The sequence below is a fragment of the Thermobia domestica genome, chromosome 7 (genome assembly GCF_964235325.1).
Source record: "Thermobia domestica chromosome 7, izTheDome1.hap1.1, whole genome shotgun sequence".
In the NCBI taxonomy this organism is placed as follows: Eukaryota; Metazoa; Arthropoda; class Insecta; order Zygentoma; family Lepismatidae; genus Thermobia; species Thermobia domestica.
This window is the reverse complement of record NC_137460.1, coordinates 55,442,244-55,454,321: the sequence shown is the minus strand read 5'-3', so window position 1 is coordinate 55,454,321 and position 12,078 is coordinate 55,442,244. Positions and strand designations below refer to the sequence as shown.

Below are 12,078 nucleotides of genomic sequence, written 5' to 3'. Positions count from 1 at the left end.
GCCACAAGTACTTCCAACAGGAACCGAATGCAAGACCAAAAGTGCTTCCAACAGCAACCGAATGCAAGGCCACAAGTACTTCCAACAGCAACCGAATACAAGGCCACAAGTACTTCTAACAGGAACCAAATGCAAGGCCACAAGTACTTCCAACAGAAACCGAACGCAGGCCACAAGTACTTCCAACAGGAACCGAATGTAAGATCACAAGTATATCCAACAGGAACCAAGTGCAAGGCCAAAGTACTTCTAACAGGAACCGAATACAAGGCCACAAGTAATTCCAAGAGCAACTGAATGTAAGGCCACAAGTACTTCTAACAGGAACAGAAGTACTTATGCAAGGCCATAAGCACTTCTAACAGGAACATTTGTTGTTGTGAGAATGGCGAGTGTTCAGCCATCAGGGTGTGGAGTATGTGGGAAATGGTTTCGAGGCAAACGGAAACGAGCCATTGGAGGTCAAATGGAGTTACAGGCCGTGTGGTTCGTTTAAGAAATCTTTCTGTTTTGTAGTGGAAGTTAATTATCTCTATAAATTGTTGGTGCAAAGTTAGAAATTTGCTTAAGGATGTTCCAGTGACTAGTGGTGCTTGTGACGAAACTGTTTCGGCTGAAGCGGATATGATTAGTTGTGGTGTACAAACTGAACCCTGTTCACATGCTATTGATGTTACCTGTGTTTCCGACAATGACGTATTTGCTTTCACTGGTGTAAAAAAAACGAACAGTTTATGCATCTTCGTCAGTTCTGTTCCCATTTGCGAGCAAGTGCCAACACGAGTGTCGATAACAGATTGGCACTGCTCCTCATGAAACTGCGACATGATTTGTCAGTTTCCTAACTGCACTATTTAAATACAAAGATGAATGTGGAGTATGTAGAGCACTGCAATCTGTTCGATAGGTCTTGGTAGAAAGGTTTGCTCCCACTGTTTTAGATATTAAAAACATAGACCGCGATCTCGTTCTTACCAAAGTTCTGGAGTGGAGTAAACACTTATATGGAATTCCAGCAAATAAACTTGAATTATTGGCACACATTCATGCATATCTTCTGATTGCTTGTGCCATAGAAAGCCAGTTCGCAGCGTCCTCACTAAAGATTCCGATGAAATGCAAGAAGTTGCTATTATGCTATCACGTGCTAATCTACCAAATCATCTGCAACAAAAGCCTACTGATTCGGAAGACATTACTAGGTGGACATCGCAGGTTCGGACACCATATGATGCTACTTCATTCACTGAATTTCCTCGTCTAATTGCAGATGATTTATATGAAATAACATCAGGAATTTACCAAATCGAGAATGCTCAGAGCTATGCGGCTGAACACATGAAAAATGATGGGAGTTTCGCCTTATTTTATAATGCAGTTACTCCCAACATTTTAAGGTTTAAAATACAATCCCGACATGTGCAATGCTTACGTTACGTTCTTTTTGTAGAATTTGATAACACCCAGGTTGGGTCAAAATCCATTACTGGTTGGTATTGCAAGTGCCCAAGTGGAGCAAGGGTTCTTGGTTGTTGTTCGCATATCGCTTCTGTTTTATGGTACTTGGCAATAGGCAAGTACACCTCATTTACTTTTATTGCTGCCCACTTAAATAATCTTTTGAGTTTGACAGCACCGAGTTGGTATGAAGTGTTCCACATCTTTGCAGTCAGTGTCAATTTGTTTCATCCATGTGTCATAAGTATTGTACTTTTTTTTTACGTTTGGCTTGAGTTTGATTAGTTGGTTGTGTAGGACAAGATCTCAAAGAAAATACTAAAATGGTGTAAACTATATGCATTTTTGGAGCGTAATTTTTTTGTTTCATCCATGTGTCATATGGATTATGAAATGTTCTCGTTTTTTTTTTTTTTCTTTGGTTTGGTTTGCTGTTAATTAGTTATAGTTTATATATATACGACTAGAACCTAAAGAAAATATTAATTTTAATTAATGTCAGCTGCTACGCATCTCCATGAATAACAATGCTCCATTTCACACTCTTTGTCCGGCATAGTAATCGGAAACTATAAAAGTCTCCACAGTGGTTTTAACTATTATTTGCCGGTGTTTATGCTTTACACGCTGTCCAAGTTTCAGATCTCTAGGCTGAGCCCAAGATACCTAAAAAAATCCATTTGTCACATGTAGTCTCCCATATACTCTATTATAAAATATTTTGATATTTTGCCCCCGTCTGCCATGATAATTATTTCGGAAACGATATTTTTTCATGATGTGTTAGTCCTATACCTTCCTGATAGCACCAGAGTTTTGCAAAAATTCGACATTTCAATTTTGAACTCCTTGTGTCAAGGGATCCTTTAAGCCTGAATAGATAGCCTAAACATATCGTGGCTTCTCTAGCAATATTTGGTATTTCTGAGGCTACATCAGTAGAATACCTTACTTGGTTTCAGTCTTTGCTTAAAATAATAATAATAATAATAATAATAATAATAATAATAATAATAATAATAATAATAATAATAATAATAATAATAATAATAATAATAAATTAACACAATCTGTAGTTTTTTCTTCTTTCATCCTCATTTAAACTTATCACAACTACAATCGCGAAACTAAATTATCTTCTTCCTCATTCACTTAAAGTTAGATATAAACATGTTATCTCCACAGTTATTGTATATTCAAATAGTAATGACTTGAGAAGTAACTCACACGAATTATTCTTTGTTCTCTTAAAACTTGCTATTTAAATTTTCTTACGTTTTAAATACAAAACAATACTATAGAATACGTTAACTTCTTACCTTATAAATATCAGCTTCCCTTTCAATAGGGAAATGGTACGAACCCATAAAGAAATGTACATAATTGCTTCTTGTACCTCGTTTATACAAAGACGCAGGGATGAGTTTGCTAAGGAAAGTTTTTCCTCCCCCAGTCCAACCATGGAAACTCATGGCAAGTGCTTTTCGTGGTTCTGATTCATTGACATGAGCCTTTACAGCTTTTAGTACAACGTCTGCAGCAATGTTTTGCCCATAAAGTGTTGTATTCAAGGCTGTTTCCAACCCTAAAACACAGAAAAATTAATTTCTTTACCTAAAAATACCCTAACTAGATTAATATATAAATAATCAAGGTATATAGATATAATATATATATTATATATCTTACCTGAATATTTGGTGAAATTAGTAAATAAAAGATGTGACCAGCTTCAAACATTGGTCTATTATCTAATTGTTAAACAAGAAAAAATGTATATAAACTCAAAATATCTGCTAAGTATGAATAATTCAACGTAGCTAATTTTTCCTTTTTCAAATGCTATCTTACTTGTATAGAATATATTTGCATTAGAATCCAGATATCCAGTGCTGAACCCTAACAGATAATAATATGAAAGAGAAAGAACTATTTTACACAGAGTTGCTATACCTGTCACCTGTAACTCTGGGGTTTTTATGATACGGTGTTACCAGAATATGGGTCCCTGGATTTAAAAAGTGGCAATAGTGAGGATTGTTATGGAATGACTTAGAAATACTTCCTCATAGTGGACTGAAAGGCATCAGTTGTAGTTTTCTGTTCCTTTCACATGCTGTCAGAGTTCAATTCTCGTCGTTTCAATTTTAGTGAGCTAAGTTTCGATACAAATGCAGAAGTGAAAGGAACAGAATGGTTTTGTGTACTCTAGTTAATGTGGTCCTTTGGTGCACATTTATTTCAGTGCAGACTACTTTATCACAGAAAAGACAAAAGCTATTCAATGGACTCTTGTGGTAATTTATTTAAGATTTTTACTATTGTTGTCACCCAGTTCCATTAAGTTCTTGCTTTTATTTTTCCCTCCTATCTTTCCCATGGAAGCGACTTGTCTTGCCGATCTTAACTCAGTACAGAGTCACAAATATACTTTTCATACAGATTGAGAGTATCCCAGCCAACATATTATTATATTTTATTAAAAGAGTCACCTGCTAATGCTTTAAAATTTGATGTTCATATGGTGACCTTCTATTTTTACTATGCCCTTCGTTACCTAGAGGAGTATGTTGGAGACCAAACGCGCGAAAGCAAACAAATAACACAACCGGGCCTGACACTATTCACTCACTTTCAGCATCTTCACGGTTTCATCGTTTACAGTTAATTCGCAATGCCGGTACATTATCGAAGTCTTAGAATGCCATCAAAATTAGTGTAGGATTTATTTATTGCTGTCGTAGGATAACCGATGATGCTGACAGTTTTCTGCGTTGCCATGTTTTATGGAAATACATTAATTTCTGTCACTTGTGTGTATGTAAATCTGAGAGTTTCACAGTCTGCAAATATCAAACAATATATTCCAACACTGAAGAAAAGGAAGGTAAAATAAGTTCTTTACTTTACATCCGTGAAATATTAACAAGATACGTGAAGACCGTGTTAAGTTCAAACATTATTATTACAAAAATATTTCTCAAACACTCATCTTCCTTCTGACGTGTTAAATGTTTACCTGTGAGTTTTTATATACCAGAATACTCAACTTGCACCAACCTCTCCACGTAGTTAAGGAATTCTAGCTTATAGAGACTACCTAGCTTAGACTGGTGTATGTTTTGCTCAGGAGTAATCATTCAAACGGCATATAAATTTACAGGCATATTGTAAGTCCAAACAGTGGGCAGGCACCAAAAAAAGTAAGCCTAGAACGTATTAGGAAATAATTATTGTACTACGTAAACGAAACGAAGAGAAACCTGTACTTAGATATTATTATCACGAAAATGTCTTTATCACCAATTTTAAACCACATTATAAATGCATATACAGGGTGTGTCAAAAGTCCTTGGACACCCTTATAATTTGAAGTCGGAAGGGGACAAGTGAAAAGTGAGTATGGCAACTGATACTGGGTGAGGGGCCGAAACTTTTGGGCTGTATCTCGATCATGGCAGCTATCTTGGATTCAAGTCGATTTTTTTTTTTTTAATTGAAAGGGGGCATATGACATATTAAATAACACTAGCTCGAACTCTCGTTTTTTTTTTTTTTTTTTTTTTTTTTTTTTTTTTTTTTTTTTTTGTCAATGTTGGAGGGTTTGGGAGATGTGAAGGCTCAAACCTGGAAAATAACATTAAAATTGTAGGTGATTTAAATGGCTCTGTCAAAGGCACAGAAGGTGGAAATCATTCTTACCAGCTAAAGCTACCGAGGAATTGCAGATGACTACAACAGACAACCAAACAGAGAATCGATATCGCACAGCACGGTCACACACGTGATCACCAAATTTCCGGAGACTGGCTCTGTTGAAGACAGGCCACGTAGTGGGCGACTAAAGACTGACACCATTGAGAAAACAGCAACAGCAGTGATAGCATCGTTTGTGAAAAATCCTAAACGCAGTACTCGTCATGTGTGATTGGAATCTAATCTTCCGTGATCCGGATATTCAACACATATTAGTGCCATCCTCACAAGCTGCACATGCTACATAAACTTAATCACAATGACACTGATCACCCGTTGGAAAAAAATAAAATCTTTAATTTTTACGTTCCACGGTCATGCCGGTTAGGCTAAAGGAGACGGTGATAATGAGAGACGAGTGAAATGGTGGAATGAAGAAAGTGGGAGAACCCCGAGAAAACCCAAGAGCACGGGATCGCCGACTGGAGTTCTGCATGTAGGCTACGGAACAATAGGAACGGAATCCCTCTTTTCCAAGGGCATACTGTTCAGCGATGACGTGTACTTCACTTTGAACGGAGAAGTCAATCGGCATAACCGGTGTGACGCAAATTCGCACTGGGTAGACCCGAATAGAGAACAGTTCAGGTAATGGTGTGGTATGGTACATAGGACACTGCATCATTTGGCCATTTTTCATTACCAACACCTTAGCGGCGCAACAGTACATGATGCTGCTGCAGGTCCTTGTCTTTTTCCAAACTGAACGCAGACGACAGCTTCCCATCTTAGTTGCAGCACGATAAAGCCTAATCACCCCCACACTATGGTGTTGGTGTGCATGAATGGTTAGATGCACAACCTCCAGCGAAGTGGATTGGTCGCCGTGGTCCCGGGAAGTGGCGTCCCAGATCCACCTGACCTAACACCTCTGGATTTTTATCTATGGAGACATCTGAAGCAGATCGTGTATGCTGAAAAAATCCGCGATTTGAGACACCTTGAGGTACGCATCCAGCAAGTCTATGATCAAATTTCATCCTATACTCTCCTCCGTGTTCAGTCAGAGTGGTTGCGGCGACTACAGTTATACATTATACGGAATGTACACCACATAGAACCTGTGTTGTGGAATACACTTGAGGGGTAATCTGGCAAATTTGGGCTTTACAAATCCTGAACCCTTCAACATTGACAGAAAAACAATTCACCACTGCATTCATGAGCTAGAGATAGTATTTCCCATTTAAAAAATTCGACTTGAATCCAAGATAGCGACCATAATCGAGATGCACCCCAAAAGTTGCGGCCCCTCACCCAATATCAGTTGCCATACTCACTTTTCACATATTCCCTTCTAGCTTCAAATTATAAGGGTATCCGCGGACTTTTGACTCATCCTGTACTTTCTAGTAAGTACAAATCTTGATATATCACAAGAGTAAAAACTACAGTATTAAAGGTTGCTTTGAGCGGCAGCTATACTAGTGAACGATTTCTCAATGTAACATTTTGTTTTGAAGATGTTCTACTGAAAGACTGACAGGTATAAAGAATGGTAAAAAGATGGCATTATTTTCTGTAACAGACGCTATAAATGAAATTCCCTCGTATTACCCCAAGTGAAGAAGGAAAAGAAATAATACGGGGCTAACTACCGAAGATGGCGGATACAAATACAAAATTTACAGAAAAATGAACATAATCAGACGAAATGTCAGTATGAGACTAACAAAACAGGTAATAAACGTCATCACTGTGAAGTGGGTAATTAGGAAGAAAAACGAAGTTAAACTGTGGACCACATGAATTGATGATGCGATATTAGGTATACAGCCAATAGGGCGAAATATGTTACAGTCTCAAACCCACTGCCTTAGTAAATAAGATAGGACACGTACTGCAATAACGGAGAGAAAAACAGAGATGTACAGCAAAAGGAAATAAAACCGAAGCTGCATCTCAACAAATTGTGATTAAGATTTACTTCATGAATGCAGCATGATGTGCTTGAAATGAGACAATACTTTGATGTCGGAAAGTCAATCTTTGATAATTTCTAAGGAACCAAAAATCCCTTCAAGCAACGTAGCTATGCGCCAGCAAAGCATGTGTTTCTGTACAATATACAGTCCTTTTCCACCATCGTAGTTTATGCGTATACCCACTGTTGATGACGCGACTGCTTCCTTCGGTCAGATAATATTCGTGTTTTTTAATGTCAATCTAGCACAAGTTGGTTTATATTGTTAAATTAGTTAGTATTTTATGCACTAGCTTTTATTCCACATATCCATACGCAGTATATCTATTCAAACAGGCAACAAGAAACTGCTACTTAGTAACAGTTTCGAAACTATATCTTCCATCTCAGTAAGAAGGTAAGATTTCATTGTTTTCGTTATTTATTAATAATGTATAGTTTGCAACACTTCACAGTTTAAAGTCACTAATTTTTCACAGTAATATAATATCCATGAATATGTATTCAGGGAGGAGCAAAGAAGGCATGAAATTAAGAAATATTTGACACAAACAGTTGGAGTGAATCATAGAAACAATTTAGGTAAGGTACCTTACAATAGCATCAAATAAATATTAATACAATGGCGAAAACAGATTCATTCAGGTATCATCTGGGACCGCCATCAGCAGACGATTAGTTAAAATACATATGATGTAAATGTTAAGGTATTGGCCAAGTTCAGGCACACCTGATTTTTCAAAATGTATAGGTAAAATTCAATATTCTGCACGGAAAGACATGTTTGTAAGGAATAAATTTCTGCAGGCGGAGGAATTAAATACAAAGTAATAGCAGTATTTTAGGTTTAAAAGCGTACGGTAACTAGTATGAAACCATGATTAGTTTTATTGCAACTCTATCACTGCAAAAACCCACGTGTTTCCACTACACTCGCTAAGCGTACACTGAATGTCACTAACGCGGCATATCACTTCGGACGCAACACCGCTATGGCCCACTAGCTTCGCCCTGCATTGACTCAGATAATAATCGTGTTTTTAGTGACCACCTAGCACTTGCACTGTAGTTTTTATGCCATAATCCGGACCGTATTTATATACAAATCGTAAAATAATTTTAATTTATCAACAATTACTTATGGTGACTCTCTTGAATTTCACCATTAGAGACGAATAAGAAGGTAATTAGTAAAAGAATTATACTTCTTCATCAATTATTTAGAGTAGTATGCCAAAACTTGACCTGCACGAATGTTACTATCAATAGCAACTGCATTTTGTAATAAAAATCTTATTATGCGCATATTCACAGACGCTAGTGCACCAGTAACCGGATGATACGGACCACAACTTTCTCCTACATGGAACCGAAATAGAAATCTCGCTTGTATAAACCATATAATGTTTACATCATAATCATCGTTTTTATTTATTTATGGTTAGTTTAACTTCCCACGATTATACACCAAAGTAAAGTGAAGCGATGATGATAACGAATGAAATGGCGGTATGAATTGGAAATCTCCAGGAACATTCAATGCACACCATATTTATCTGCCACAAAGCCCACTTGATACGAGCTGAGATCGAACCAGGGACCCCACATACCAGATGTGAGCACTCTACTACTGAAATACTGTGGCTTCAATAATAATTTTTGTGGCATATTAATTTGCTGTATATTATCTGTACATCATTATCTGCGGTATATTATTAGGCCATATCTCAAGAAATTACAGTCACGAAGATATTCTAACCTTCACTGACACGCCTGCACCCTACCTACGCAACTCTCGCTAGGCTCCCCTGCCGCGCTGCTGCCCTGACTCAGTTAGAATTCGTGCTTTTTAGGGGTAACATAGGAAATGTTGATTAGTGTCTATTGCATAACAGTTCTTATCTTATACGTACATTGGAATCCTCCTAAAGTGAATCTGCATAGAATGCAAGTTTACACCCCAAAAATGATTGTTTAAAATACAGAGACGATGTACTGAAAAAGAAGCATATATGCAATCAATGTATGTATGGATCTGTAGAATAAATCTGCACCCAAATTTGTCCCCATATGCTTAATCTATACAAAATTAATGCCTTACATGAAAAATTCCTTTCCAGCCAAATTTCATTACAACATTCACGTATACTGCACGAAATATTATTCCATCCTGTCAATAATGTGGAAGCTATAACTGCGATACCAACTGCACCAATAGTAAGCGGTTCTATACATAACGCCGGTTTGAAGAGCAAACATGAAATCACAATACATCCAACCATCCTCATGCTTGATACTCAAGGATCACTTATCTTTCAATGTATGTCAATACATTAGCAACACTTTTGGACATGTTGTTATGTTGTTTTATTGATTTGTCCCTGATAACTTCCGAAACACAACATAGCACTGTTTATTTATTTTCATATATAAATCCTGCATATTCACTACTTTGATGCAAAAGGAACTCGCTTCCAAGGTATATAAAATAACCGCCTCAAAGAAGGTTATTTACAAATCAATACGTTCATTTCTCTACGTTAATGAATACATCAGATTATAAAAATCAATGCATGAAAGAATCACATGCATGTGTAAAAAATAAAAGCATAGAAAGTGATTTCAAACTTCTATATGACCATAAAAGAGCATCCGCTTGATGCTTCTAGCAGACGACTTTCACACTGTTGCCAACACTTGGCAAAATGTCACTAAATTTAGCTCCCGAACCCGAAGTTGCTAAAACAGTTATTTGCGAAATTTAAGCCTTATTAAACTTTACAAGTAAAATGATTTACTTATTCGAAAAGAAACAAGTCTTCTTCTCCATCTTTTGGGTCTACCCATTCTATCTATTAAAATACTACAATAGCAACAAAAGCGCCTGAGCTCTAACCTACAACTTCGGATTTCAAAACTTTGATTTACGGTTATTTGCGATTTCACGTTTAATAAAGACAAATATTTTAAAGTATTCGTACTTTAAATAAATTATTTAAATAGAACCGTTTTTCATAATGTTTATCTTTTTTAACTTATTGTTCAAAGCCTTTGTATATTAATAAGCCTTTTCCTAAATCAATGCAGATGAATTGTCTTGCCATCTTTGGAGATCTTTTAAACTATACGTTTGTGGTGGCCAATCCTTTTGACAATGAGATCTCGGAAACTACAGACTCTAGAAAGATGACGTTTTCACTGATCGATTGCAAATTTTATGTAGATTCTCCAGTTCTGATTGAATATTTAAAAAACATGCCCATTATTTCTTTATTACAGTTTTACGGGTACACTTGAAGTTGAAATTAGAAAAAAACTAACGCATCATATCCTACGCATTATACATTGCAACACCACATAATTGTATATGGGGTTGCACATCTATCAGGCGCTTGTTTCATGGCCAAATGATAATGAAAAAGGAAAGATAAGTATTTCTACAGTCTAAGTTGAATCTTTATTGTTTGGAGTGTTTTGCCCAATGAACACCATATATCACTGACATTATAATTAATGTTGTGTGTAATCTATTTGCTTAGTACATATTGCATGCAAGAAGAAAGAAAACACTGATCATACATGAATTAAAAACTCCAACCGGAAGTAGGCTTAAATCTTGCTAACGGTGCGAGATATTGAAAAAGTAGGGGAAGGTCGTCTGGTATCGGACACCTTAGATTTTTTTAGTATGTGAGGCTGAAAAATAGCTATATCAAATTACTTAATGCACAAAATGATACATTGGTATCTTATACATAACATATTAAAGGTGATTTGACAGGTAAAAACTAATAATATATAATTTTGTAAAAAAATCAAAGGTAACACAATTTAGCGTTCCTAAAAAGTGGAGGGTGGTATCGGACAAACATAAAACTATAGAGAATTGGTCTTTTGAGATAACTTAATAACAGAAGGAATTACAAATGTTAGCTATTTACTTACAGGAGCTCTTACTTACAAAATACGGCTTTATTAGGGTTTGAAATACAGCTTAAAACAGAAGTGAAAAATATATCTTTAACTTCTTAGTCTCATCAAGAGTCGTTATTTCTTTTATTCTGACACAAATCGCAATGATAAAACAGTTGCCTTCAAAATTGGCACATTGTTCATAGACCCAATCATTACATGTATTGCGCTGTATCCAAACTTCATCAAAAGACTTCCCACAGATTATGATGTTTAGTTTTTCAGCAAGTTTGTAAGCTAGTTCCAAATATTCTGGTTTTCTTAGCGGCATTAGACCAGTAACCTATACAAAATCTTTACATGATTATATAGTATTTCTTCTTGGTCACGACCAAACGTTCTACTAAATGTGCCTTTGTTATCCGAGCAGCGAGGCTTTGCTGTTGTCTCTTTACCTTCCAACAGTTTTTCGACACGATCTCTTAATATACTCTTAGGAACACCATATCTAACACTGGCCGCACGTCTTCTTTGGAAATAACTTTTTTCATGGCCAACTTCATATTTTCTTCATCCCAATTGCCACGTATTTTCCCCATGGTTTCCAGAAAGAGCCAGAAACCGTTAAAAAAAACGTCAAGTTTATTTACCAGTGTTTTGTCCGGTGCCACCCGATTCCACTTCGTCCGATACCACCCGAACGACTTGCAACTTATGAATGTCAGCCTACTGGCTTGTAGCAACACGAATGCAACTATACACCTAAATTATAATATTATATATATATACCCTAATAAATGCTATGATAGCAATAATATATCAATACAGTTACTTTGTGATAAGTCGCAGCCACACAAATCTATCTCCGTGCAACTGATCACTCGCAAAAACACAAAAACCTTGAAGTACTAGTCATACCGTTCATCGGATAAATTCACTCTGGCGTGGGCTTGGCTACTTCATTCCGATGAACTCACTGTATGCTTGACAGGTCCCAACTTAAGCGGGAAATAAAGAAAACTGCTTTT

The 12,078-nt window shown here is 36.5% G+C and overlaps 1 protein-coding gene across 1 annotated transcript in view; it reads right to left on the bottom strand.

Moving 5' to 3' along the window:
* Positions 1-9,827, bottom strand: part of LOC145690120 (torsin-1A-like) — a 33,755-nt gene extending 23,928 nt beyond the window's left edge. The window contains exons 1-2 of the mRNA XM_081764702.1: positions 9,240-9,827; positions 2,778-3,043 (exon numbers count right to left, since the gene is read on the bottom strand). Of these exons, the coding sequence (XP_081620828.1) occupies positions 2,778-3,043; positions 9,240-9,426 (453 nt within the window). The 5' untranslated portion in view covers positions 9,427-9,827. The remainder of the gene's footprint in view (positions 1-2,777; positions 3,044-9,239) is intronic.
* Between the last annotated feature and the right edge of the window lie 2,251 nt (positions 9,828-12,078).